Source organism: Stigmatopora nigra, chromosome 4 (genome assembly GCF_051989575.1).
Source record: "Stigmatopora nigra isolate UIUO_SnigA chromosome 4, RoL_Snig_1.1, whole genome shotgun sequence".
Taxonomy (NCBI): domain Eukaryota; kingdom Metazoa; phylum Chordata; class Actinopteri; order Syngnathiformes; family Syngnathidae; genus Stigmatopora; species Stigmatopora nigra.
The window spans coordinates 11,891,789-11,919,395 of record NC_135511.1 but is presented as its reverse complement, the minus strand read 5'-3'; the positions used below and the strand labels follow the sequence as shown (position 1 = coordinate 11,919,395).

At 40.9% G+C, this 27,607-nt stretch overlaps 1 protein-coding gene and 1 pseudogene across 2 annotated transcripts in view; one reads left to right on the top strand and one right to left on the bottom strand.

Annotated features, from left to right (window-relative positions):
• Window positions 1-25,331, top strand: part of LOC144195093 (smoothelin-like) — a 35,460-nt pseudogene extending 10,129 nt beyond the window's left edge. Inside the window, exons 2-21 of the transcript XR_013326046.1 lie at window positions 1,009-1,166; window positions 1,844-1,922; window positions 2,098-2,176; window positions 2,490-2,569; window positions 8,300-8,396; window positions 10,643-11,316; window positions 12,163-12,205; window positions 12,833-13,420; window positions 14,116-14,192; window positions 19,485-19,655; window positions 19,898-19,973; window positions 20,104-20,136; window positions 20,468-20,641; window positions 20,756-20,818; window positions 20,921-20,993; window positions 21,106-21,276; window positions 21,349-21,472; window positions 21,623-21,774; window positions 23,231-23,409; window positions 24,126-25,331. The product of XR_013326046.1 is annotated as a smoothelin-like (transcript). The remainder of the gene's footprint in view (window positions 1-1,008; window positions 1,167-1,843; window positions 1,923-2,097; window positions 2,177-2,489; window positions 2,570-8,299; window positions 8,397-10,642; window positions 11,317-12,162; window positions 12,206-12,832; window positions 13,421-14,115; window positions 14,193-19,484; window positions 19,656-19,897; window positions 19,974-20,103; window positions 20,137-20,467; window positions 20,642-20,755; window positions 20,819-20,920; window positions 20,994-21,105; window positions 21,277-21,348; window positions 21,473-21,622; window positions 21,775-23,230; window positions 23,410-24,125) is intronic.
• On the bottom strand, window positions 25,197-27,598 carry LOC144195095 (selenoprotein M-like). The gene is made up of 5 exons (XM_077714479.1): window positions 27,345-27,598; window positions 26,464-26,499; window positions 26,342-26,376; window positions 25,974-26,052; window positions 25,197-25,852 (listed from the first exon to the last, which is right to left on the bottom strand). The coding sequence occupies exons 1-5, from the start codon at window positions 27,432-27,434 to the stop codon at window positions 25,646-25,648; spliced, it is 447 nt and encodes a 148-aa protein (XP_077570605.1). The 5' UTR covers window positions 27,435-27,598; the 3' UTR covers window positions 25,197-25,645.
• Between the last annotated feature and the right edge of the window lie 9 nt (window positions 27,599-27,607).

Sequence of the window (27,607 nt, the reverse complement as noted above, 5' to 3'; positions counted from 1 at the left end):
GAGGGTAAATTGTTGAAAATCAAAATGTACTTGGTGTTAGATAAACAGTATGAGATGCCACGTTGGATAAAATGTGCGACAGGAACATGCTGTCAAAGCTTGTCTTCTCTCACCATTTGCTTTCTGTTTAAATGAAAAGCAACCTGACCCCAGTTCCAGAATCCACTACCACCTCTTTCCTTGTGAGTCAGCAGGAATGTGAGGAATGACCTGTCCCCTTTCCCACCCAGTCCTCCTCTGCCCATTTTTAGGCAAAGTCCAGATCAGCTTCATTCCCCCTTTTTATCCTCCTCCTTCTCGGCATTGTAGCACAATACTGATAACTCTTTCTGTCTTTTTTGAATGTGTTCACTTGTTGCTTCACAACTCTAAATTGGCACAAATGACAGCACACGAAAGTGTCTGCTTTGCTATTGCATATTTTTGTCAAACCACAGTGAGACCTCAAAACCCACTCATCATCCTTTAGTGAGATCCCTCCTCCTCTGACTCTGCATTCGGGGAGGCAACACGTCAACCCCCACATTGGAGTTGTCATAGTGTGTGGCTTGAGCTAACAACCCCATCTACTAAGTACATTGGTATAAAGAGAGAACCCTGGCGTTTCTCCGAGGTACATCCTGGACACGGGCAGCAGGAAACCTTCAACAGAGCAGCTGAGCTCAAGTGCTATCAACCATTCTTTTAGCACTCACCTCTACATGTGTTGACAGGCTACCACTGACTGCCAAAAGAGATGTCTGTTTTTCATGTGACAGCAAACGGCCTCTTTGACCCCTGCCTATAGTGTTTTTTAAAAAAACTAATAATTTTAACGTTGAATTCCATCAGTCTTTTTCGTGTCACTAGAGGTTGTCCACATTCCACTGGTGGTTCTCGTACCACACTTTGAGAACCGCTGAATGAGTGTATATAAGCAGAAATGCTTGAAATGGTGACGCCTCGCTACGTCTGCACCTCAGTCATTAATTCGCTCTGTCTGTTTGTCCTTTTGCGGTCCGCATCCAGTTGGATGGAACCGTGGATCTGGACGAGAGACGTCTCATCCGTTCAGCCATTCGCGAGTTGAGGAGCAGGGAGATCGAGGACATGGAGGCCGCACTGGCCAGTAAGAGGTTTCGCCACACACGACTCAAACAGCAGGAGGACAAGGAAAACCAGCACAGGTGAGGCCGCAAGCATAAACACATTGAAGCTGAATGTCTTAATTACAAAGCAATCCAGGTGAAATGGATATACAGTACAAAGAAAGCAGCATTCCTTAAGACACGAATAGGAAAACTCTGGAAATGTGATGTCAGTACGTTGCAAATGGTAACCACAAAAGACTTTCCATTTTCCATCATAGCTTTTCACATTAAGTCGGCCCATTTTTGAGATCATCTTCATATCTAATTGCCAGTCAGCATTTAAACTGGGAGTCGCATAGAAAAGTGCTCTGTGTGAGAACTTTTATTAGTGACTTTCTTTTGGGGGGGGGGGTGCTTCATTAGAAATGATTCAATTTATCTAGCCTTTACTCTGCAATTTGAAATCCTTAATCTCACTAGTCGAGCCAAATTGCTTCATTAAGAATAAGAACCATGAAATCCGGTTTGACCTTAAAAGATTTAAAAAATCTGGTTTTCTCTGCCAATCGGATTGCAAGATCAACTCTTGGGAGGTTGGGAAGGGTGCAGAAAAGTTCATTTGATTTAAAAATTAAGTATTTTTTTTACAATTGGAATTGTGAATAGATGCTAAAGATGAAAAAATAAAAAGTTCCAAATCAAAAAGGATGAGAGACATTTTTTTTCATTGCGTTGATGATGTCCATTTTTTAACCGCATGATTTCTTTTCTAGATCTGATGCCAGCGAGGCTTTGGATGTCCTATCACACAAACTAAAAGCAATCAGAGATGTCGATGAACTCACTAAGATGGTGAGTATCAAAACGGAGTGAAATTTTCTTTGTGATAGCCAACTAAAGTGATTAATCCAGATTTTTTTGATATTTCAAGATTGTTTTTGGACTAATAAATCAATGACGTAAAAAAGTTGTAGCAAAACCAGCAACGGCATGGCTGGACCATTGTTGATATTGTGTGTGCTCGTAGTTACGTGCTGCCGCCGAATACGAAGAGAGGAAGCTGATTAGACAAGCAATTCGACAAATCCGAGAAGAGCAACAACAAGGTGAGTTGCTTGACAAGACAGTTTGCATAACATGAGAAATGTATCCAAAAAAAAATAGTCCTATGATTGACATGATACGCCTAAAAAAAACTGAGTGAAAAGGCCACCATGGTGTCTACGCGGCACGTTTGATGGCCATTCAGATAGTGGATTCCTGCCATTCTTTCATGCTGTCTAGTCAACTGTGCGTAATGCTCGTGCCGTTCTGTATCTCAACCACACAAGTGCGCAATCTGTCCTCCTCCTACTGTCTGACTCTTTTTATGTGAGCCCATTTTTTTAGTTGTTGTTTTTTTCCATGTGTATCTTTTAGTGACAGCGGAGAGGGCTAAAACCTCCAGTCGCGGCCTGGAGACGGATAGTCTAGAGCCTCAAATTTTAAAGGGATCTGTGGTAAGTACAGAAAATCTTCCTATTGTATGATCATAAAACGCTCGTGCACCATACAAATCAGAATTCCGTGTCTTGTGACGGGTTCCATTTAGGAATTGAGCACTGGCTTATTTGTGGGTATCAAGGGACGTATTGGGTGCAATGTCATAGGAACTGCTCAATTCAACCCTCATGTATCTCACATTGTGAAAAGGTAGATAACGTTAGGGTTTAACATTTCTTTGTGTTGAGTTTTATTAGATTGTTTTTGTCCAGACATGCACAGCATTACTGGAAAGGTTTTGATCATTTAAGATGCTCATTCTCATAGCTGACTAGCCCTCTAGTGGACAACAGTAGGTGTGTTTACAGTTCAGTAAAAGCCGAGATTAAGTGAATGATATGATTGTTTAGTGAGGCTAATGTGACCACCTCACCGGAGCCAGATGGTATCTAGTGCGTTTGATCAACTTTTTTCGTGCCATTTCCTCTGGAAGCCACAAAAACTTTTAATGTAGGTGGCCACTGTTGTGCTCTACTCAGATTAGGAAACCATGACAGCAGGCTGGCGTCACAGGATGTTGGAGCATTCAAGTTTTTTGGCCTCACATCCTGACAGACAGCTGAGGGTCGTAGAGTGGGGAGGTCATGATGAGTCACGAGAGGTTGGATGTGTCTGAGGGAATGGCTGAAGACGTAGAGAGAGGGGGGGGGGGGGGGTGCGAGAGAGATAGAGAGAGGCAGGCAGCCCACCAGCTGAGTTGTAGCAGACTAGTCTCGGCACTGCGACGTGTACGTGTCCAAAAGCAACAACAGAAACGACAGCGGGGCTCCTTCCCGGCACATCACAGTAGCGGATCTCTTTGAGCTGCATGCGATTGTACAGTGGCAGATGAACAATTGAGATAGGTCTCCAACAGCACAGCATCCACACACCTATGCAAATACCCAAACACACACACACGACATCCAGAATGCATGCCACAAGCATCAAAACAAAACATTGACTGGAGATGAAACTTTAGCTGGAAAGTATGTAGGCTCGGTTAGAGGATTAACGCATGCGGCAGCCAAAAACCATTAGACATTAATAACAGTTTTAAATGGCGTACAGTAAAAGATTCCTTGGCTGCTAAAAAGTCCACTTGGTGATAGCATATTTAAATGTAATTATACCTTCATAGCACTAAGAAATTGGCGCAAAAGGCTTAAGTCAGCACCAGAGCTGCCAAAATTATTCTCATTCATGGAAAGTAGTTTTATACAGTAGATCGTTTAAAGCGACGTGTTTTAGTTTTCCCCTATTTAACCTAAATAATATGCCATTGTCGACAAAGAGGAACCCTAAAATAAAGCTCAATTATAAATATAAATGTTATTTTGTGTGCTTTGTAAGAATGAAACTTCTAGGAGAAAGCAAGGTTAAAACAAAGGCAGCGTCAGAAGTTAATGTGTCAACCAGCCAACCTATTAACTTAAGTTTGTGTGTGTTGGGGGGTGTTCGATCCCTGTGGAGACAGAAGGGGAGGTAGAGGAAATCAAGGGAGTGGCTTGTTTGTACTATGTGGTGTGCGTGTGTGTGTGTGGAGTTTACATGTTTGTGCACATGGCAGCGTCTATGTGTAATGAGGGAAACGCCGTCCTGACTCCACAGAGTTAAAAGAGCGAGAGAAAGAGAGAGAGAGCAAATGGGAGGCGGTCGCTTAAGAGGTAAATGTCAGTCTACTTTTCCTCCAGATGTGTCTCACGCCAAGTGCTTCACAGTCTAGCCTCGTCACCCCCGTTTTCCATCCCTGTGGCGCTTGCTGAAAAGACAACTATCTTTCCATATAGTACAGTTATATGTATATTTTTTCTCCCCCATGATTTGACTGAAGAAGAATGGGACATTTTCACCCATCTGGTTGTGTTTCAGGTTTGTGAACAATTTTATTTAACTTTCCTGTCAACTTCACTAGAGTTGATGAAACTTTTTTGATGTATGAGGTCAAAGCGTCTTCCTAGAAACACACTGCTAATCATCGTCTTAGTGGGTTTTTCTTGTCCGTACAAGACAGGTGCTCTGAACCAGGAGTCCATAGATGAAGGGAAAGTTGGTGAGATTTAAAGTGAAGACGCATTATTATTTGTAAATGTTTGTCTTTTAGCTGAAATGAAGTGAATAGTAACAGATTTTAGACCTGTAAAGATTTTTTTTAGTTGTTGAAGCGTTTCATGTCAACTCATTCAAACCCTTTTTAAGTATTAAGGGTTTATCTGTCATTTTAAAGTTGAAGTGTAATCCTTTAGTGCCTCAAAAGATTGGGAGAAGGCAAATATATTCTCATTCTGAATTTTCAACAAAACAATTATACAGCCCTTCTGTCATTTTGAGGTAAAAATTTATATTTTTACCAACATTAATTAATTTCTGGTTTCTTTTGACAAAGCTAAGAATCATTAACCATCGCCATAGTTCTCGTAAAATCTATTTGATCTGATTTTTACGATTGTATATCTTTGTATTTTCTTATCAAAGTTAGGAACCTCTTGAAACATGAGCTCGTCATAAAACATGCTCTGTAATGAAACCAACTCCAAAAAAAAATAGTAATCGGAATGATTTTTTTTGCGGGTTCCATCATCCCAGACTGATGCAGAGATGATTGCTACTGTAGCTTTGACTTTGGAGGTGGGCCGAGTATGTGGAGCCTCTCATGGAAAAGCCACCAGGCTTGGAGCTCTTTCCACATGGTGGCATAGAACACCAATGCAAATTCCTTAGCAATGGAGAGCACTCAAGTCTAGTTTATCAATCCATACGCCTGTGAAACACATGGTGGGAAAGGTAACAGTCTGCTTTTGGACTGCACTCTTGTTAAAATGTTAGATCAGAAGACTACAGATGGCCTACGCCTTGCTGTGGTCACACAAGAGGACAGTCCTCATATTTGTGGTCAGGGCTATGAGCTTTTGTAATTATAGTCTTAACACAAACATGCTTCTGCGGCCAGTTTAGAAGGAGGTCTTCAAAGTGGCCGGGTACAGGGTCGGTGTCACAGTTGACTGTTTCGGTCTTCGCTGTCTGATCCGGTTTGACGCCGCTAATAACAGCATATTGACGAGGGCCAGGTTTACTCTGCTTTTTACCCCACTTTGTTCCCAGTGGTTAAGTGGAAGCTGTGAACTGATGGCCGTCAAGGCTTCTGGGAAGAACAGGCAGGCGCGGAAATGCTCTTTCTCTCTAATTGTGTTTATAGCTAAAACACCATTATTTGCCCTTGTGGCTCCTGTGTAGGTCCATTTAAAAAGAAGACACCCTCTTTATGTAAGCTTAACCGTTGTGGCCTTCATCGTTTGTCTTGAAAAGGGCAAAAAAAAGCGTTCTTCCAAGAACCTCAAGCATCACATTCCACAAAATTTAAACTCTTTACTGCATCCTTAGTCACTAGTGGCTATTGTCTTTAAGTTTGAAAGGGTTTCGAAGTAAGGCAATATGCTTAGTCACTTGAGATTTTTTTTTTTTCCACAAGTGGAGGAAGTGAAATGGAAAAAAATGACATGGAAGCATCTTCTTTCCCCATTTTACTTGGCCACAAAAAATTGAACTCAACGAGCCTGAGTTATTTCATGTATTTTGATCGTGCTTATAATGTCAAAAAACTACTTATGCTGTGCAAGTCAACATACTACTATCACACATCTGGCTTGTGTTCTAAAGGATTGTCTTTTTAGTCGTTGAGTCTGGCCAATTCTTCAATGCTCAGTTTCAGATCACATGCCTTAAAATAATAATCATTTATTTTGGCTGTTTGCACACTGAATAAGAGATTTACGTAGTTCCTTGCATCAACAAATTGAAATTTCTTTATAAAGGATTTTCTTTCTCCATGTGAAGGAGGATTGTAAATCAATTAAGTAAATTTCAAATAAATTGTCGTGAGGTGCTGTCTTTTTGGATCTCCCCAAAGATTTTGCCAAATCTAAGCCAATATTTTTAAGTGTTATAATAGCATAATTGATTGCATTTCCATTGTGTTATAAGTATTTTAAAATGAGTCTGAGAGGAGGCTTAGAATTTGATCTTCATGCGGTTGGGCAATTGGTTGTAACAGCTGCAAAAGTTAAACGTCTCCTTCAAAAAAGTGGATTTGATTTTAGCGATTATGATGGAGGGCTCCTTCTCAATATGTGGTTTTGTCCCTGCTTGCTCATGAAATGGCCTTTTAAAGCGGGACAGTATCTTGTTCTAATTGGACTGAGAACGTTTTGGTCCTTGGATGTGGAAATTTGCAGATGTGGAAACAGAGTAGGCTTGTGTATTATTGTGGATCAGTGTGTCCCAGGTTCCTTTGTGACAAAACAAGCCAGTCAATGGCAAGCCACCAACATCTGTCAATTGACTCACTCCCTGTCTTCTTAACTTTTAAGAAGCAAATCAAGCAAAGTTTGTGTACAAAAAAAAACTCGAATAACAAGAAAAGTGTTAAAACGCCTGGAAAATTATGTTTATGAAAATGCTGTTAAAAGATTAGGCTTTCATTTCAAATACTCATCTCTATTATTCAAACATAGTGTTATGCACCCCCCCTCGTTCCTCCAAGTCTGTACTTTTAGTGTCCTGGACAAGAACATACTTTCCGAGAACACCAGCATATACTGGTGTACTTGAGTATTGGGAAACAAACTGGTTCTTACATATTATTCAAGTAGTTGCTTACATAGGGCTTTGTATCCGCCCACTCAACTCCATTTAACGGAGAGGGAATAATTATGCAAATATTGTACAGTTGAACAAATGTACTATCTTTGACTTTCTAGTTTTACATTACATTCTAATTTACATCTGGACCTCTGGAGAAGGACTTGGGATGAGACTTTCCATTTTTTTAGACCAATAATTATACTTGAGGACAACAGGTTGTCACAACACCAGCATAAGCTTCTTTTGCCTGAAATTGTCTGTGCTCATTTAAAGATTTCAATCCGAGCCAGATGACTGGTTACAATTTTCTTCCTTAAAATCACAGTTCCACGCATTGACTTTTGAGTTCACATTGGCTAACATGCCAATAAACATTACTTAAGGCTGTCCCAGACCTCAACTATGGTAGTCCGTTAGTGCTAAAATGCATATACGAAACCCCAAGGTTAATGATTCCTTCAAAGACGACAACAGATAAAAACACAGGCCACTCTAACTATGGGATCATTTGGGCCGCAAGTTTGAGAGTCCCCTACTAAACCTTCTGTTATTTTTTTCCCTTCACAATTTAAGCAACCACAAATGCTGCCTTATCTGGTTAGTCATGTTAGACAGTTATAATTTTGAACATGCCTGCACTTGGAGGAGTTTTACTGTTGCAGTCAAAGGGCCTGTTGAGTTTCACAAGGTCTGCCCTCGTTGTCTCACTGTGGGCTATTTTTTTTTTTTATCTGAACATTTTTTTCCACTTCTCTCATTCTCTTTAGTCCTTTGCATTATTTCTACTTTATATTTAAAATACAGAATCCACTCTATGGAGTTAATGTTGTGACTGCTGTGATGACCAGCTCGTCATCATGAAAGGCAAATAATTTTGGGCAACTGATCAGACAGTTTTGGGTCATTGTTGAATGATTATAGCGTGATTTTTGCTGTTGTTGTTGTATTTTTAGCCACTAACTGGTCAATTAAACTTGTATATACTTTTCCGTGTGGGAAAGCATGGCTACGGTCTCTCGGGCGAACAACTGACTTCTCGCAACCAACCTCTGCTTTTCATTTTGCAGAGGAGAGAGCAAGACTGTGAACAAGAACACTTCAAATCTCAGATCCGGGAGTTACGTGGGCAGCAGATAAACCAAAGCCGAGAGCTGCATAGACTAGGTGAGTTAGAACCACTTCCCCATAAATAAAGCACACCCTTACACTCGGATTCATTTTCCACACCTCACACGTCTGTTATTGTTACCATACAAAAGCTGTTTAGGCTGTAAACATTCACCTGAAGGTCAAATTTAGATAACCTGAAGGAAAACACTGACCACGTCTATGCCATGGAACTGTGGCTGCATGATGCTGGCTAAATACAACTTCCTTTTTAAGCGCTTGTTAAAACACCTGGGCAAAGGAGCTTTTCTTCTGAGGTGGAAAGCAGAGTCATATTAGTTCAGATTTTTTTAAAGACCTTTAATGTCACTTTATTAACTGTTCAGGGGTGTTAAAGCCACTGGGTTAATGTTAAGTGTGTAAAGATTTCTGTGGCTGTTAATAAAACAGCATGAATGCAGCCTTGAAACTTGTTAATGTATTTATAGTTGACAAATGTCATTAAATTTTTATTCTTGATGACACAAATGCACATTTTTATTTAATTCAAACCAATTTGCAGTATAGATGCAGTTGTGTTTGTCTTTTATGAGTCCATCCCATGGTCCTGAACTTTGGAAGTGACTTTTGGGAACCAAAAGTGGCAAACACGACATCTACACCTTTGCAAACTACAGTTGATACCAGAAGAGAACCATTTCAAAAAAAAATGTGGCACAACAAATCTGCTAATTTAGCCTTTTTAATCCTAACTTGCAATTTAAGACAGGGTGAAGCTTGTGTCAACAAAAAAAAGACCACCAGTGAAAAGTACTTGTCAACAAAGACAGAACATTATGTGGTTGGGATAGAATTGAGTACGTAGCAAGAGCTGGTGGTTTTTTAGAGTGGCTAGAGCTTTTTTTTAGGGTTAAAGTATGTGAAAATGAGAGATGAGCTTGTAAAAAAGCACATTCTTTGTCATTGTCAACATTGCTAAATAAAATTCCCATGCTTCTTACATTTTAAAAAGAAAAAAACTGTAGTATTTATAGGTTTTAACTATATGATCATATTCTCAGCAGTACTGCATTTTATAGAAAGTGTTCTCTCAGGGCTATGATTTTAAAAATGAAATGTTTGTATAGCATCAATGGGAAGGGATTATATTCTTGTCTGACATGACCACTTGAAGGTTCTGCCCACCGTGTAGTTGCCCAAAACACTATTTACATTCATAGAACTGCAAGAATAACTGAAAACAATGAAGGCCTTCAAATACAGTACGTACACTCTATTTCTTGTCCGTTTCCCCGCTTTCTATTGTTATAAAATACCTCCCGCGGCCAGAGCTATCCGCCTCTTCCTTCACAATGGCGCCATGTTGTTTGTGGTTCAATAAAAAAGACAACAGAAATGGTACGGTATACTTTCAGCATCAAAATATGTCCTGATAAGAATAGATGTTTTTTTTTATGTTTGCCAGATGTACAGAAGAGGGGTCAATGGATGTACTTGTATTTCCCGCTTTGAAATATAGAATTTTTACTTTCATTTAGTCATCAAACAAAGAAATGGCTAAACTGAAGGAAAATGATTTTCTCAGTGGGAGAAAATTCAGTGGCTTGATAACTCATTTGATCCGGTTTCTTCATCTCTGGAATCTGCGGAGCCACAGATATTCCCCCACAAAGTACACAGTTGTGTGTTTAGAGGTAGAAAGGATGTGGGCGCTGCTGTGTTGTTTGGAGTGTGGTTTCCTGAGGAGAGAGAGGGAGTAGTGAATTAGCTCAGACGAAAGAGAATGATTCTCTATTTCACTCCATTTCCTTTCTGACGTCTTGCCACCTTCAACGTTGCTCTTTCTCTCCACTTCCTCCTCTTTGATACGCAACCTGATAAATGTGACTCAGGAATTCAGGCTTGTGCGGAGGAAATGCAGACATCCCGTCATGTCTCCACGTGTCTCGTCTTTGATCCTGGGCGATATTATGTATCCAGGTCGGCCTTTGAATTGCGTATGCTCACAAGTCCCTTCTGTTTACTCAATTACTACCTGCTGCTTCTCTTCACTTACTGTACTATATAGTAAAAGAATGAAGTACCATATACTTAAAACTACGGATGTGCTGATCTTCATTTTTTTTCCCCTGGTTTTGTACTTTTCTTTTCTGGCTTGTAACCCAGATTTTGATCATAGTTGCCTTTTTTTTTTATTAAGGCAAATAGCGATTGTTTAGGGTTCAAGAAAAAATAAATCAAAGGTCTGGTCTGAACATTTTTAAACCCGCTTTCTTCCCCCTCTTATTTATTGTGTGTTCCAGGCTCCAATTCAGGCATGGTACTCGTTCTTGACCACCTAGTCAAAGGAGACGACTCTGGACCAATGCTGATCGAGCCACAACGAGAAGCCATGGCCTCAGAGCCCGACCTGGTCCTGCCCCACCGTCAGAGGTCTGATTCTGCCGCTTCAGACTCCAGCGTGGCTTCTTTAGTTGCCAGATCCAACATGGATTCTGTGGCTGAAGAAAGTAGCCTGAGCTTGACCTACAGGACCCGTTCGGACTCTGGTTCCTCAGACAGAAGTCTGCATTCCTCTGAGCGCAGCAGACAAGACTCTGGAACATCAGAGCCTGATATAGAGTCCCAATCTTGCATCAATCAGACACTGGGTTCAGATGTCTCCGATTCCTGTATCAAGCTCCCTTTGGCTTCTGAAAGTATTGATTTTTCAAGTAACGGCAATGATCCCCAAACCTCAGACCACAATGTGAATATGTCTGAGATGTGTCCAGCAGAGGAAAAGGAGCTGGACACAGATAGCTCAACTCATAGTAGTAACCCGGAAACTGAGACCAGAAGCCTCCAGTGTCTCTCCGACCAGGACCACCATGTGAACCAGGACCTTCCGGACGGATCTGTCTTGTCTCGCGGAACTCTTAAGACTGCTCCAGTTAATGGTTGTGCAGAGGGAAAGCTCGAATTCCACACACAAAAGGTAATTTGGCAAGTCTTCTCTTAATTTGATCAAATATGTTAAATTAATCCATGAAAAAAAAATGTTGAAGAAAAATTCCTCATCCTGGCTAAGAATCATTAGATAGGTACATAATTATAGGTGTAACTTGGCCAAGTGTACATGAATTTGCACATTTTATTTAGATATATCCTTAATAGTTATTGTTAAAATCATACCAGCAGAGGGAAGTGTTTGGTCTCAAAGCATTTGTTTAAAGGCCTTCACTTTCATCCCCCTGGCACTCGTATGACCCCCAGGTTATGTTGACATTCATAAACACCCTTTAGTTGACATCCAGTTCTGTGCTGTTTACCTTTTGTTGCATGGCTACACACACAAACACCTGTATAACTGTGCTTCCTGCCGTCAGTGTATGTCAACTCACCTGTCGTCCGAGAGGAGAACGATCTGTCTCACATCACCCAAAAGCAAAGAAGACACCAGTTCAGTGTTGCACGATATTCCGTGCCAACTGTTAATTCTCAACTACTTTAATTGCGTTTACCCAATAGTACACACGACCTCTTTTATTGTACATTTTGGATATAGGTGGACGAGCAGTCGCCTGACTGTAATGTAATCACACTGGGGGCCCTGCAGCCAAAAATAGAACAGCAGTCTTATCGTCAAACATAAACGTTACATAATAAAAAAGACCAGCAGTTATTTATGTGCTGTAGGTTAGATTGTGTAGCTGTCACGACACACATCCATTACTTTAAAGCAAGCATTTCCAGTGTCAAATCTTGTTTGTTAAAATCCTAATGTCAAATGCCATATTACTCCACTGATTATCATTTTCTGATTTTGGTTTCCTTCATATAGATTGCAGCATGTGATTCAACCCTCACTCATGACAAGGATGTTGGTAAGAAAAACAAATAATACAGTAATGAATAAAGATGCAATTGCAATTTTTGGGGGGAGAGGAGGAATTTATTTAGTTTGACAGGAGTGCTGTATTGTGGCAGTGAACTCAAAGCAGCTCTCTTCAGTTTATTAGCTCAACCAGCATATCAAAGGCAGGCATTAGTAAGTTCTTTTTAGCACCACTCCCTGTTAATATTTAAGTGCCTTGAAGCAATAGACAACACCTAACATAAATTACCTTTGTATAAAAGAAGGTATTTAGATATGCAAATTGTGTGTTTCTTAGAACTCTGAATTTTTTTAAACTTTAAATATGACATGATGCTTCCAGCCGCACCTATTCTGATGGGGAGACTTGACATTGAGTAGCAGTTACATCAAGTTAAATTTTTGAGACATATTTTAAATGGATCACTGAGTTCATAAAATTTAACTTGTATCTCAACTTAACAGTGCACACAGTATGTGATATATTATTATTATCTGTTCATTGCCAAATTGCCACGAGACATGAGTAGACTTTCTGTGTTATGGTCATTAAGACATTTTTTGTTCTGGTTTGGATCACTTATTTGTTTTACTGTTGTTTCTTAAAATACCTACTCACTATTCAATATCTTCACAGGACCACAAAAGCTATATACTGCTTTGGAACCGAGCAGGCGCACTAACTCTGTCCGCGATCGGATGCGCAAGTTCAACGAGTCCAGTCAGAATGTCGTTTTCTCATCTTTGAAGAAAGCGCCTCTGAGCAGCAGCGGCCAGACAAACTTCTCCAGATCGGCAGAATTGTTTACTCCCACCGCAACATCCCTCATCTCTTCTGGCACCAACCCAACATGGCCACGCGTAGACTCAGCAGCTCACACCTCTACCACATCCAAGAATCAGGCCACACCTCAACTAAGAGGCGTGGCGAAGAAACCTCTGTCTTCCACCGGCCAATCCCAGCAGTCCGTGGGTGGTACGAAACACTCGAGTGAAATGAGTGGGTCCTTCTCAGGGGATTCAAATGAAGACCAGACCCCAGGGACAGATATTGGACAAAAGCTTACTAGAGAAGAGGCCGATCCAGACATGAAGACGTTCCTCACCATCGAGATCAAAGACGGCCGCTCTACATCCTCGTCGACGTCCTTCCAAAGGGGCAACCTCGCCCACATCAGCAACATGCCCCCCCGCACCACCGCGAATGCTCTTGGGCAGAGAACAGGTAAGGCATCTTAGCAACAGGGAAGAAAAAAAACTGTAGTTTGTGTTTAATGATGCCTTTTAATTGTGAGTTTTAAAATATTTCATTTGAGAGCAGTTATTATTCATGACAAGTTGTAGGAGGCGACGAGCACCAGCGACAGGTCACAAGGGGGTTGATGACAATGATTTTCGTCAGACATATGAAAGAGCAGGCTTGTTCTACAGGGTGCTTGTTGTACAGAGGCCTTGTTGATTGGGTGAGGTCAGTAGTTCAACAGAGAAAGTATATCAGGACTATAGCTGCAACAACTGTCCCTCTCCAACCACGCTGAATAGTGGGGTTGAACAGACCTTGTGAACCAACACAGTGCAATGGTTTGTCCACAATTCTTTCAAATGGAGAAGCTGAAGGGATGAATTAGTCGTACGCTGGTGTCTCATTTAGCAACTTACAGTTCATTGCATCTTTCTTCTATTTGTTTTTTTCCCCCGTAGTGGTTGGAGGGATGTAAATGCGCACAACGGTATTTAGATCAAAAATGTCATCGCTGACATATTTCTTGGTTGCGTTTTGGTTGACTACCATCTTGTGTTTACGACTGTCTGGAATCTTATGTAACTGGGAAATGGCTTCCACAGGGAGTACTTACATATATTTTCGCCTTGCTTTTCTGTGGCAAATGGAGTTCAAAAGTGTGATTCTGTATGTTTCAGAGCTGACGCTTGGCCTCAGAGCTTCACCGTTCAAGATTTCCTCTTCCTCCAGTATCTCATCTGGATCCTCCATCAAGGTAATTCCTTTCTAAATCATTATCACGGCTGTTCAAACTTTCTCAAAATATATAGTAACTCATGTTCAGATGAATGTACAATTCATTTCCGCATCCAAAATCCCTTAGAAAGGGAGCGAGTATGTCTGATCAGAGAAAAGTGGACAGAGAAAGCGAAGCCAAGGGACCACCAGTGTTTATCAAATACAGAGAGAGGGTAGCCAGTCACATCTTTCCTTCTAGGGTATGTGAAAGAGAGCAAAGGAGGAGGAGGTGCTCAGGGCATTCCTCCTTTTTCTCTCGGCAGGCAAATGCCCACTGAGATTTATGCAAGTGTCGCTTAATTTACATCTGTCTATCATCCATCACACCCAAAGACAAGTTGTTCCATCTAGTCTTTATTTGGTTGTACTTAAGGGGCATCACTTAGGAGAAGTCTACTGAGATGACTGATGATAGAGGACAGTGACTGCTGTTTGACTGTTCTCGCCGCTCAGCCAGGAGTTAAAATCCGAATCAGTGCCTTAACCCTCCGCTGCCCTCCATGAAAGGAAGTTTTCTGATGTAGTGGTAGGGGGAGAAGGTAAAGAGAGGTGGGGTCTCGACTGTCTGTAATGGTCCTGGGGAGAGCAGACATAATCTGGTTATGAGATCAGGGAGTTGGTTAATTGGGGCTAGGAGGAGTGTCAATGAGGCTACGGGCTTGATATAAGTGATGCTGTGAGAGCACTATCCATCACTTAATGCTTCACTCAGCCAAAGGTAGCAACTAAGACACTTAAGGATAAGGATTTCATCAGAACATAGCGACTTTGTAAATGAGGAGACAGACAACCCTAAGGGCAGCGACCTAATTTACAGGTAATGTCTTAATTTTTTAATGTAATTTTATTTTTTATGCATAGTTTTAGGTAAGTGCTAGTGCATCTTTTAACCCATCTGGAGTGCACCTATGTGTGAAAGTCAAATTTGTATTTTAGCTTTTTTCTTTTCATCCAATATGGCCGAATGTATCATATTTGACTCATACATTTTGAGCAACCTGATATATATTTTACCTGATTTTTATTTTAGATTAAATAGTCATTTTCTTTACAAAAAACTATGTCCAATACAGAAGGTTAAATGAAAATTTTATATACTTCTGCAGTTTTGCTTGATTTCTTTTTAAATTTAAAATATATATTTATGTTATATTTAAGAGATCATATTTCGGCACATGATTAAATAGAAATCCGTAGTCTTTAAATTTTAGACTGTTATTTTGGTTGCTTTTTAGCATTTGAGTGTATCTGAGAGAGGGTTTAAAAACAAACTAGCTTATTTTTATCACTGACCACAACAGCATCGGGTCTGCCTGAGTCTCTGATCTGTTTGTGTGGTCTTGGCTTCCCCTCGGTGGTCCACTGTCAAAACCTCCCTTATTTCCTTCATCGTGCTTTTATTGCTCTCGTATTGGCGGCAGCTGTGTCCAGAGGCTGCATTGCCTCCTTGCTTGGTTTGACAGATGGACTTTTGCCCATTTTCGGGAGCATCATATCAAATTAACTTTAATAGTGTTTGTCATTCTGTGGTTCATAATGATCAGAAAAGTATTTATAATGGTCCAACCACATCAAATATAGTAGCTGTGAAAATGTGGAGGTTCATTAAATGCATCACAACAATATTTTGGGTAATTGTTTTTACAAGAGATGGCCGATATATGATAAGGATATGTTGAATCTCAAGTGTCTACCTTACATAACATTTTCTCTATTTGGGTTGTTTATAATATCACTCTTGAGATTGGATCAATTGGGATGGCAAAATGCATTCAGGCGCAAACAGACAGTGGATATCAATGCCTCAGCTGTTTCTGTTCTTCTCACTAAACCGTTTTTTGAACACAAATGTAATGAAAGAGTGATGACAGCCAAGTCATATTCTTTCTAGCGTCCTAGTTCATATTTGTAGCATGCTACTTGTGTTAACTCTGGACTCCAGTGGTCTACAAGTCAATGATGGCTTGTTGTGGATTTGCACAGTGGGGTGATGACCCCATTGTTAAAATACCACTCATCTCTGACACATGCTGCTTAACTAACCACTTCACATACTGTACATTGTAGTTGCTACTCACTGGAAACTTTTAGATCCCTTATTGTCCTTCATTCCACTTGTTCAGGTTTAAGAGACATATTTTGGTTGCCTGTGTGGTTTTCTGAGCTTCGCATTATATTTAATAAGAAGGCAGCAAAATGTTACTTTACCTAGAGTCCTAGACACTTTCTCTCAATTGCTCGAATGTAAACATTTAGAAAAAAATATTTTTTTCTGCATATAGGGACACTGTTTCTTTTTTAAAGTCACATATATTAGACTGCATTGTATGGACCCTTCTTGTTTTTTGTTGACAAATCTGGAACATAAAGGTTGATGACGTTTTTGGTTTATTTAGTATTTATAAAATGATGAGACGATTGAGTAATCTTGGGCTTCCACCATTGTGCACAGCTGACTGCCGCAATGGAATAATGCATGAGCCAAACAAAAATAGGCATGTGTGGGTCACCTGGAAAAAGGGGTTGGGAGTCCTGTTGCCTTGACTGTGAGATTCCTTACATGCTCATTGGTTGGCACACAATGTGCTATTGAAGAGGGCTGGTTTGTGGGCTGTATAAAGAACATGTGCTATATGACAGGTCTTAGAAAAAGAGAAAGAACACTTACAGGCAGTTTGTTTTTTTAATCAAAACCTGAATTTAGTCGGAATACATTTTACTTTGACGCTTTTAGGGGGAACCCTGGTTTTTGAAGGAGCTGAAAGTTCTGGTGTCAACCAGTCAGCTAGTTTTTGCTGAGATGCCTGGGGTTGACTTGGACTTCTTACCAGCTTCTGAGGGACCAGAGGCATTAGGTGGCCCAGATAGTCCTTGTTCGGCATCTGGCTTAGAGGAGGTCATTGGTGACCTCCTTTCGCAGCAAGACTATGACGAAGAGCAGTTTGGTGAGAGGAATTTTGCAAAAGCACTTAGAAGTGTGGTGGAGGAGATCCATGCTGACCTCAAGGAATTTAGACAGCAAGTGGATGTACGGCTCGACCAAGCCGAAGTTCAAGTGGTGCCTTTGGCCCAAATGTTGAGCAGTTTGCAAGAGGAGAACTTGAGCTTGAGGATTCAACAGGACAGGTTGGTGAAGCAAGTAGAGGCTCTTTGCCAGGCAATGGGGCTTCCTGAGCTTTTACAAGGTGTCATCTCCATTTCACCATCGAGTGATACACCATTGCAGAGTGATGCGTTTAATACAGCCTGTGAGGAAAATTCAAGTAGTCAACCCCTTGTCGAAACCCCGGAAAGTGGAAATAGGACAGAAGACCCGGAATCTGCTTCAAAACATCCCGACACAAAACCGGCATTGGAGCCCGAGCCAGGACCAGTCTCTCACCCTCCAGCCTTTGCGTCCTGCCGCTCACTCTCGGCTCCCTCCCTCATTGGAAACACTTCAGGGAACAGCAACACGGTACACATGATAACCTCTGTGTTTAATTGTAAGAGAGTTCTGGTTTTGAAGGTCATTGCAGCCTATTGGTAGCAGTGTTGGCAAAAGCCATGACTTGTTTTTAACCCCGCACCATTAATGAAACTGTTTTAATCTTAAAGTTCTTTTTTTTTTTTTTTTAAATCACCTCCCGATATTCTCAAGTACTGAATAGATCTTGGCTGGTTATCGTTAGAGTTATGGCGACAACAGTGCAATATTTCTGAAAAGGCCCATAATGACAGGTTTATTTTGAGCATCTGACTGGTGCTACCTACCTAACAGGAGATGGACTTAGAGGACTGTTAAAATGTTCAATGTTTGATCTCACAAAATAACTTTTTTTTCTTCACAACTCCATTCAACTTACAACACCGAATTTGGCAAGCTGCCTTAAATTTGAGTTGCGTCACCAAAATTGCTCAGATTTTTTTTCCTTTCTACCATTCTGCACATTCTCTTTGCTGAACTCAAAGGCCTTGTTTGGCCTCACTGCAACCCAAACATTCCTTATGTCCAAGTGACTCTCGTCCACCCAGTCTCAGGGGCCACAAGTTCACACAGCTTTGGTCAACAGTGATCACACGTTAGCGGCTTTTCTACACTTTGAGGAAACCTGGCCAGGCTGGGGCCTTTATAGAAAAGTGGATGATGACAGTTGTTTGAGTTATATCTGGAGCCTGACCCACAATGCCTAAAGCACATGCTGTAGTTACAGTGGTCTTCCACAGACATTCAGAACTATGTGAAGAGGGGTTTTGTTTAGGATTCATGGTCACTGAATATACTTTGGTAACCGCCTAAGGCGTTTCCTTCCCAACAACTACACCAAGGTAGTTTCCTCATCTCTAATCTTTCCCAGCTTCATATTATGTAAAAAGCAGTTACTGAAAACTACAGTACAACTTGTTGAAAAGAACATTATATTCGGTTATTAAGTGTGATACGTTTTGTATCCTAAGAAAAGCCTGCTGTCTTATTATAGACTTGTTTTTTCCAACTGCAACCAACTTTGGATTTCCAGCTTTATCCAGCAGCTAGGTGTGCTTTGAAGTGTTTATTTTTCTATATTTATGCTTTACAACCAGGCTCAAAAGTAAATTTATCCTTCTTTTTTTTCTCCTTTTTTTGTTACCATTGGCGCTGAGCCCATGTTTTCATCTACCACATTATTCAACACGTCAGATTTGTGCACAAGTTCATTCTCTTTATTTGGTCAAAAGAATGTTCTTTTCGTTCTTGTGGGTTTTTTTTACTATAGTTGGTAGCTGAAAACTCTCCACTTGGTGCAAAATTTTAGAATGACTTCCACTTCTTCTTATTGTCCGTTTTCCCATCCGCTAGGTTGAATGGTGTCAAGTAAACAGTGACCTCCTGGCAGCTATGTCACATTTGCAAACGCACTGCCCGTCACACTTAATGACCAACTTACTCTCCTGTCCTTTCTGTCTCTCTTTCTGCTAAGGCCGTACGGAGCAAGAGAGTGGAACAAATAAAGAGCTACTACGTGGAGCGGGGAGTCTTTTTCTTAGAAGAGATTATCAGAAGGAGGGAAAGATGTAGCCTTTGATCCGGGCCTATTATGGTGTTCACCTAAATTCCCCTGTGCCTATTACTTTATAAATGTCAACAGACTGTACTTGTGTTTCTTTAATATCACCCCTGTGGAATAATGATAAAAGCTGCACTTGAGGCTAGGAAACTGTAAAATCCATCTATGGTCACAATTCAAAAATAAAAACATTTTCAAAAGTAACTCTGCAGCCCTCATTATGCATGTTTTATCTCGTTCAGATGGAGACGGAGCCTGTCGCCGCCACGGAGACAATGTTTTCATCCGGGCCTTCAGTTCAAGTGCACATCCCAAACGGTTCCACAATTCAGTCGGGTCCTGAGGAGTGTTCTGCAAAACTAAACGCTGACCAGTTGGCTGCCATCGAGGATGAAGAGCTTCTCGATAAAATGGTATTTCGCACCCGAGTTGTAATTTGGAATGATTTATAAGCCTACTTAATTACAAATACAACAGATACAAACAGGGTTAGTGTATGTGCAGTAAATCCCATCAACTGGGCTATATTTGGAAAATTCCCAGACTGTTGCTGTCTGTTGGCACTTTGTCATCAGTGCAGTATGTGTAAACAATTTCGACCCCCGCCGTGTGAGGACTAACCCCTCTTTGTAATTACTTGTATATCATCCAACAGCTTGATGAGTCCAAAGATTTCGAGGAGAGGAAAATGATCCGGGCAGCCATGCGGGACCTTCGTAAGAAAAAGAGAGGTAATGAAAGAATAGCTCTTCTTTTTTTTCGATCTAATTTACTACCAAGAGTCGCCAGGGCAAAATTTGTTCCCTTTTTTTAATGAGTTTGTGGTCATTTGGAACATATTTTTATCCACTCTGCTCTCAGAGGCCATGTTGGGGTGTACTCAAGAGGAAATAGGTAGGATTGGTTGGCTTGCAGTGCAGTTTAACAGCTATTTTACTTACAGAATTTATTTTGTGTGCATGTGATTTTTGCACCATCCCATCATTTTTCAAGACTTACAATGCAGCAAGGTGCATATCCCTTTATTGTGCATTGCAAGTTAGGGTGATGCATGAGTTTTTTTTTAATCTTCTTTTTGGTTTGTTTTAGAGTAGTGTTTGCCAATCACGACAAAAAGGTCTTCATGTTCATTTGTGCCGATATTCAATAAGCCGTTTCATCTTCTGCTGATTATTTTGTCTGCTAATTTAATCCCCTGACTCTGTTTTGTCATTTTTTTCTATAGACCAGAGAGAAAAAGAACGCGAGACTCGTCTCCAAGAGCTCCGGCAACAAAGGGACGAGCGTTCAAACAAGAGTCGTGCTGGAGTCGGAGAAGTGGTGATGAGGAAGGTGGAGAAGTCTGCGGATGGCAGCACCCTTAGCCAAGTCACCAAGACAGACCGTTTTGCTCAGTCTGGTACATTTTCCATGTCTTTTTTCCCCCTTAAAACCATGCCATTGAATTAATCCTGTGAAAAACATTAAGAACTACAGTTTTCAATGATCCAAATTCAGTGTTTTTTTTGTTTAGATGATGGCAGTAGATCATCTCGCAGCACTGTTGTTGAGTCCAGCTACATGCAGAAAAGTGACAGTGAGTTTCCCCTTATTCTCTCTTATGACTTCCAAAATTCATTCATTCATATGCACTTCATATATCATTTGGGTTTCTTGAAACATTCTTATTACGTTTTAGGAGGAACGGTCCAGTCTAAATCCTTTAGCTATTCATCTTCATCCTCCTCAAATGCAAGCAAAAAAGTAGGAAGGTGAGTTGTATGTGTGTAGAAAAGTGTTTTGTTTGTCATCTATTAAGCCTATAGTTGAAACACTGATCTTTTCCTCACGAATGTTTACACGTTTTTTTTTTTTTTTTTTTAGTGTGTTTGATCGTGAAGATGAGTCATCGTCTCGCAGCGGCGGGTTGGCCGCGGTGGAGCGAAGGCAAGCCGAGAGGCGCAAGGAGCTGATGAGGGCGCAGACTTTGCCCAAGTCCTCAGCCATGCAGGCCCGCAAAGCCATGATCGAGAAGCTGGAGAAGGAGGGAGGCGGGTGAGGATAAACACTGAGACCGACTGAGCAAATAATGTAAAAAAGATGATTGACACGAACCTTGGTCTTAAGCCCCCATCAGGCCGTCTCCAAAGTAAACAGAGTGCAACGTTCCACCAGCTTTGGTGTTCCTAACGCCAACTCCATCAAGCAGATGCTGCTCGACTGGTGTCGTGCCAAGACGCGCTCATACGAGGTGGGTCGCCAAAACCCGCCACTCTCCTTTTCTGCCACCCAATAAAAAGCCGAGCCCAACCTGCTAATGCACCCTTGGCCGGGATAATATCTAAGCATCCGAAGAATGTTTCCATCACTTAAGTGACTCTGTCTTCTGTCTCTCGAACAGCATGTGGATATACAAAACTTTTCATCCAGCTGGAGTGACGGCATGGCATTCTGTGCACTGGTACACAATTTCTTTCCAGAGGCCTTTGATTACAGCACCTTGATTCCCAGCAACCGCAGGCACAACTTTGAGGTGGCCTTCAGTAACGCAGAGTGAGTCCAAACACGGTTGACTGAGTCGATGGTGAATGACTGATACATGCTTTTCCGTTATTGTTTTTTTTAACCATATTTAGTCACAAAACATAAGGGGCAAGAAAGAAAGCCGTAAAACTGTGTGTTTATGAGTTTCAAAAGCAGTGGATTTGCACGTTAAAATGCCAAGCGAATACAGCGCCTTTGTTTACACATTCAACAGCATAGCTACATTCTCAATTTATGGGAGTTCTAACGTGGCATTTCAAGGCTAGAAACGCATGCAATAACAGAATACATCATCAAAAAGCAGAAAAAAAGACCGTTATTATTTCCATTTGATGTTTTGACTGCAGGCCTTTCCCATACATATGAATTATTTTTTGGTTTTCTCAGGGGCTTATGAATACATCACATGGCAATGGAACCAACAAATTCACTATAAAAATACTTGTTTGTTTATGGCATTAAAGGGATTTTGATATAATATATTAAAAAGGTCATTAGCATAGTGTCTTTATAGATTACATAGCATTCTGACTGACAGATTCACGCTGCATATTAAACAGATGACCTTAAATTGGGAAGTAAAATAGTCAATAAGCATTGTCGGAATGGAAACTTTTGAAATATTAAGCAAGGACAATAACTATATCAACACAAGGCAAATTTAGCCGGTCAACTACTACTAAAATAATACCCCTAAACCACCTTTCCTCATCTGTCTTACACAAGTCCCCACCGTGACTCCCGCCATCTCATCACCTTGCTAAACTACAGACTTGAAGGTAACTCGGTGAACTACCAGGTCTAAAAAAAAATCCCTCCAAACATCCAACCTTCAGCCTTTTGCGGAATCGTCTGCTCTCTTCTCCTTTTCCCACATCATTTCGAATCCCCCTGTCGTTTTATCATATCATATATACCTGTGACGTCACCCACGTGCACCACATCCCCATGATTTCTAGACTCTCACTCAACCACAGTCACCATTTGTGTGCTTGTGTGTATGGATGTGCACGCTTCACATGTTCTGCCCCACTTGCATTTTGTTGTCACACACATACACACACACATTCACAAATGTGCTTTTAGTCACTTTTACAATTGTATTGTTTAGCCAAAATAACAAAGAAAAAGACTACATCACCATCACTCAATGCTCATTTGATATTTGTGTTTATCTTTTTATGTTTTTTGTACTGTATGCCACGTGTGTGATAGAATATAGTTATGTTGATAAAGCATGTGAACACAACGCTAGTTTGTATGAACACTGAAAACGTTATGTTGTTTGATGTCTGTCCACTGATGTATCATGGCTGCTCACTGCATTATCTGTATTATGTCCTTAATGTCTTTCCCACCTGTTGTTGTCCTCCCTCTGTGTTTCTATACCCTTTTTTCCATCCCTCTGTCATTTTCTTCCTCCTTTTCTGTCCGTCTCCATCTTCCCGTTCTTTGCCGGGCGCAGGAAACTTTTGGACTGTCCGCAGCTGTTGGACGTGGATGACATGGTGAAGATGCGCGAGCCCGATTGGAAGTGTGTGTACACGTACCTGCAAGAGTTCTACAGGGGTCTGGTGACCAAGGGCCTGGTTAAAACCAAAAACTCCTCCTAAAGTCGCACCCGAGCCTAAAAGTGAACGCATGGTGAGAGAGGGAAAACAAAGCCTCGGGTGGTTATCATAAAATATGTGAACGTTTTGTGAGCAAAATTTATATTCAAGGAAGACATGTTGTCCATTTTCTGAGGAAAAGAGCCAACTATGGTATGCACATGTCCTTTAGTGCAAATTTTCCAAAATTGGGCTGCAGCATCTGGCTAGGCCGACCTGTTCTTAAACACTCTTAAAGGAACAAATGTTTTCATATGTTTCAAACAGACAGCGTCGGAGACAAAACAGGGAGGGGGGAAAAAATCTTCGGAAAGTTTGTGGTTTTCTCTTAATCAAGTGATAGTTTACACGTGTTTATGCATTAGGCTTTCAAAACCTTTTAAAGATGCTTTTAAAAGCAGGAATGGTGAATGCCTGTGGTGCATGCCTAAACTGGATGACTCATCCAGGACTCATTTTAAGATGTTGATGTTTGCAGTATGTTCTCATGCTGTAGGGCAGACGCTATGTCTTTGCCATTTATGATATACAGTACATTTTCTACGGATACTGACACCAGGTGGCGAAGGTGTGTAATGCTTTACTGTACCTTGTTTTGAATTTAGACACTATATTTCGATCCCTACGAACAATTTCAAATTTACCATTAGTAATTGATTAGCTACATACTATACGTCTCATGTGGTAGTTCGATTTTCGCCAGCAAAACAGACGCCGTCCTCGTCCCGCTCACGCTTTCTGTCTCCCCAGGACGTTCGCCAAGTGCATGCCTCTGCTGGAAGTGGAGGACATGATGATCATGGGAAGGAAACCCGACTCCAAGTGTGTATTCACCTACGTGCAGTCTTTGGTCAACCACCTTCGCAGGCACGAGATGGCCATGGGTCGACCTTATGACCTTTGACCGATGTGGAAAAACGTTCAACCTCGGTGTGGCGGGTCACACCTTCGCTAATGAACAACGCAGGGAGGATTGTGTGCGTGAGTGTGTTAAATATTTCTGTCAGCTATGTTGCTCTTTCCCTCCCAGAATGATAGTTTTAAAGAAGCTATCTTTTAAATATGTATAACCTTTTTCTCCCCATTTTTTTAAAGAACACCCACACATTTTGTTCCTGTTTAAAATTCAGTCATACCAATGCTAGTGACACACACTACTTCGCTATTTAACTTATTTATACATTTGTTATTGTATTTCAATGTCATTAGTCCAACTAAACTAAGTATCATGCTGCGGTATTTCTGTTTAATGTTGGTACTTCAAATTTTATTTCCCTACCGATTCAATTCCGATCCTTATATTAAGATTTAAATTATTTTCCTTGGGGTGTTTGTGTTTAATTAATATTTTAATACATTCACACTGAGGTTATTTTTTAATGGCTTTAAATCTGTATTCATATCAATGTAAGCTCAGCTGTGCTACTGAAAATAGGCATCAGGATTGGACTAAACTTGTGTACTGTCTTTGTGTGTCAAGATGACAGATTATTAATCTTGACACCATCGTCAATATGCATGTTTGTTTAAAATAATGAATTATTAGGAGAAAAAAGGAAGATTTTGGAGGCGGAAAACCACAGTGATGTTCTGATGAGATTCAGTTCTGTTCAAACAACTAACCAATGTATATTTTACAGCAAAAGATATTCTTAAACATTATTAGAAGTTGTTTTCATATCTATAGTTTGCAGTGTTTCAAGATCTTGGATGAAACAAAATGTATTGACTCTGTTCTGTAGATCTTAAGAAAACGGAGACAAATATTTAATATTTCAGAACTACCAAGATAAGAGACTTTCCACAAGAGCTCAAACACAATTTCATGTTTCTGTGCACCAAGCGCACTTCAATGTGAATTTATTAAAGCAGAGGAAACAAAGTTTTGTGGTCTTTATGATCTAAATGTCACATTCTGCAACTAAACAAGTGTTTCAGTAAACCTGTAACAGCAAATCAGGTTTGGTTTCTCTTTAAGACCATAATGTTATTTAAGAAAAAAAAAAGGTTCTTCTTCAGTGGTGACACATGAATCTTTTTGTATTTACCTGCCTACCCACAAGTAGCATCAGCATCAGGCCAATCAGCAGATTTTTTGCCTGGAGCTTCATTCGATGGGTCGGAAGCAAGCACAAGCGGACACAAGTGAGGCGTTCTTAAGAGTCAAAACGGTACACTGTCAATCAATGGTCGTCGTTACTGAAGAGTGTTCCTCGTCTATTCCAGATTCTGGTAGGCTTGTCTAGCAGTATTCCCATATTGTAGCATTGTTATAAGTCAGTGTGCTCCGGTTCTGAGGGGGCGCCGGTTGGAGTGGCGGCCTTGTACACTGACTCACTTGCAAAGGGGCTATCTTTGGCGGGGGAGAAGCGAAACTCCTCTGGCACTTCGCTGTTGGCCTCAGCCTTCTTGTAGAAACCCAGTTTGCCTAAAAGCGCATTGATCTCATTGCGCGTCATGTCAGACAAGGCTATTCTCTGAGGACAAAAAAATTGATGAGTTTAAAATAAAACTACTCAACTGCTCAGATTGCTAAAAAGGCGAAAATATTAGCATACTATTTTGGGCCCTAACATTTGCCGATTGAACAGTACTTACTTGAAGCTCCTCATAATAATGGTTCAGGAGGACTAGCTCAGGATCGGCCCCGGGAATGTGCTTCATCACAAGGTTATGGCTGAAGGGTTCTGGTCAAGGATTGTGCAGTGTACAATAATGCACATGGCTGTGCTGAAGTATACACTGACTCATACCATTTAATATACATTTGGAGCCAAACTGTTAAATAAAACGGAACAAAAAATAGCCTTGCTTTATGTCCCACATCTTTTCGTTGGCAGGCCTTAAAACCACATTATAAAAAAAACAAACCCCTAATAGATGTGCATCAAAAGAATCCACTAACAATTGTCTATACATATATTTATGACTGATTTGTAAAGGTGTAGTACTTCTGGAAAGGATACTAAAGAGGGATGTCGTCGACCACAAAGGCTTTGACCTGTAAACAAAGAGTGACATGATTTAACATATTTAATAAGCAGTGTTTGTTATAGACTGTCATGTCATCTTACGGAACAAATCTTACCTCTCTGAGCCTATTCAACTGTCATCCACCGCATGACTGGAAAGAAATATTATAGAAACACATTGTTGACGAGTGTTCGATCACAGGGAGGTTTTCACGGTATAGAATTTGCATGTTCTGTCTGTGGGTTTTCTTTGGGTACTCCAGTATCCACCCACATTTTTTGGTGTCGTTAGTAGGTTACAAACAAAAGCGTAATAGTGTTAAATAAAAAAAAAGATGCTTTTTTTGTCATGAACGCGGGGAATTTTGCTCTTAAACTTCAAGGCTCCTATTTTATTTCAAGCTCACCCAAGAATGTGCCCAAGGGCAGAAAACCCTCATTTTTGTGAGATTGTATAATTTCTATTCATGCTTTTCATTCCCTGCGGGAAAGGCAACCAACCTACTTTAGGGAAAGGGAAGAATTGGTTTCAAGTTCCGGGCGTTCCCAGACCAACAAAAGGGGCAAGTGGCATGCTTTTGTTCAATTGTGGAGGCAAGCCAGATATCCAACAACAATATATTCCCACTACTTTAGGGGGGGCGTATTATTCATGCATATCCCATTATACCTGTATAATGACAAAGGCATTCAAAAATATATATGTATTTCATTACAGTACATTCGTTAACGTGTAAGAAATCGAGCACACACGCACACAAAACCCAGTGCGAAACCACTACAATGGGTAATTATAACTGTTTATGACCGTTTTCTTTTCCAGACCCAAACGTGTAAGTAACTCGGGACATGATGTCTACTCTAAAGAGTGAATCGCACTTGCATTAGATTTCATTTTGATTGATTTTCCACGTATTGATTGGCCGTCCGAAGCGCAGAAATTTCCTTTCGATCGCTCTTTCCTGATCTTGCAAGCCACCCGAGTAATGTTGCATACCTCCACCCTGGCTCGAGCCAAGCCGTCCAGCTTGTTGATGTCCACTTCGGAGGACGTGAAGGAGATCAGGCTGAGAAAGATCAGCCACATCGCTGCGATTGCAAGATGCTGCAACCTGATGAAGATCCGAGATCAGAAGTGAAGACAAGCCGTCGTGCTGATGTCACGTCCGGATCGCGTGCCACGTCAAGGTTTTCCAGCAAAAGAAAGTGGGCGGAGTCCATGATGTCGCCCAAGAAAAAGCAGGCTTGAACTCCAAGAGG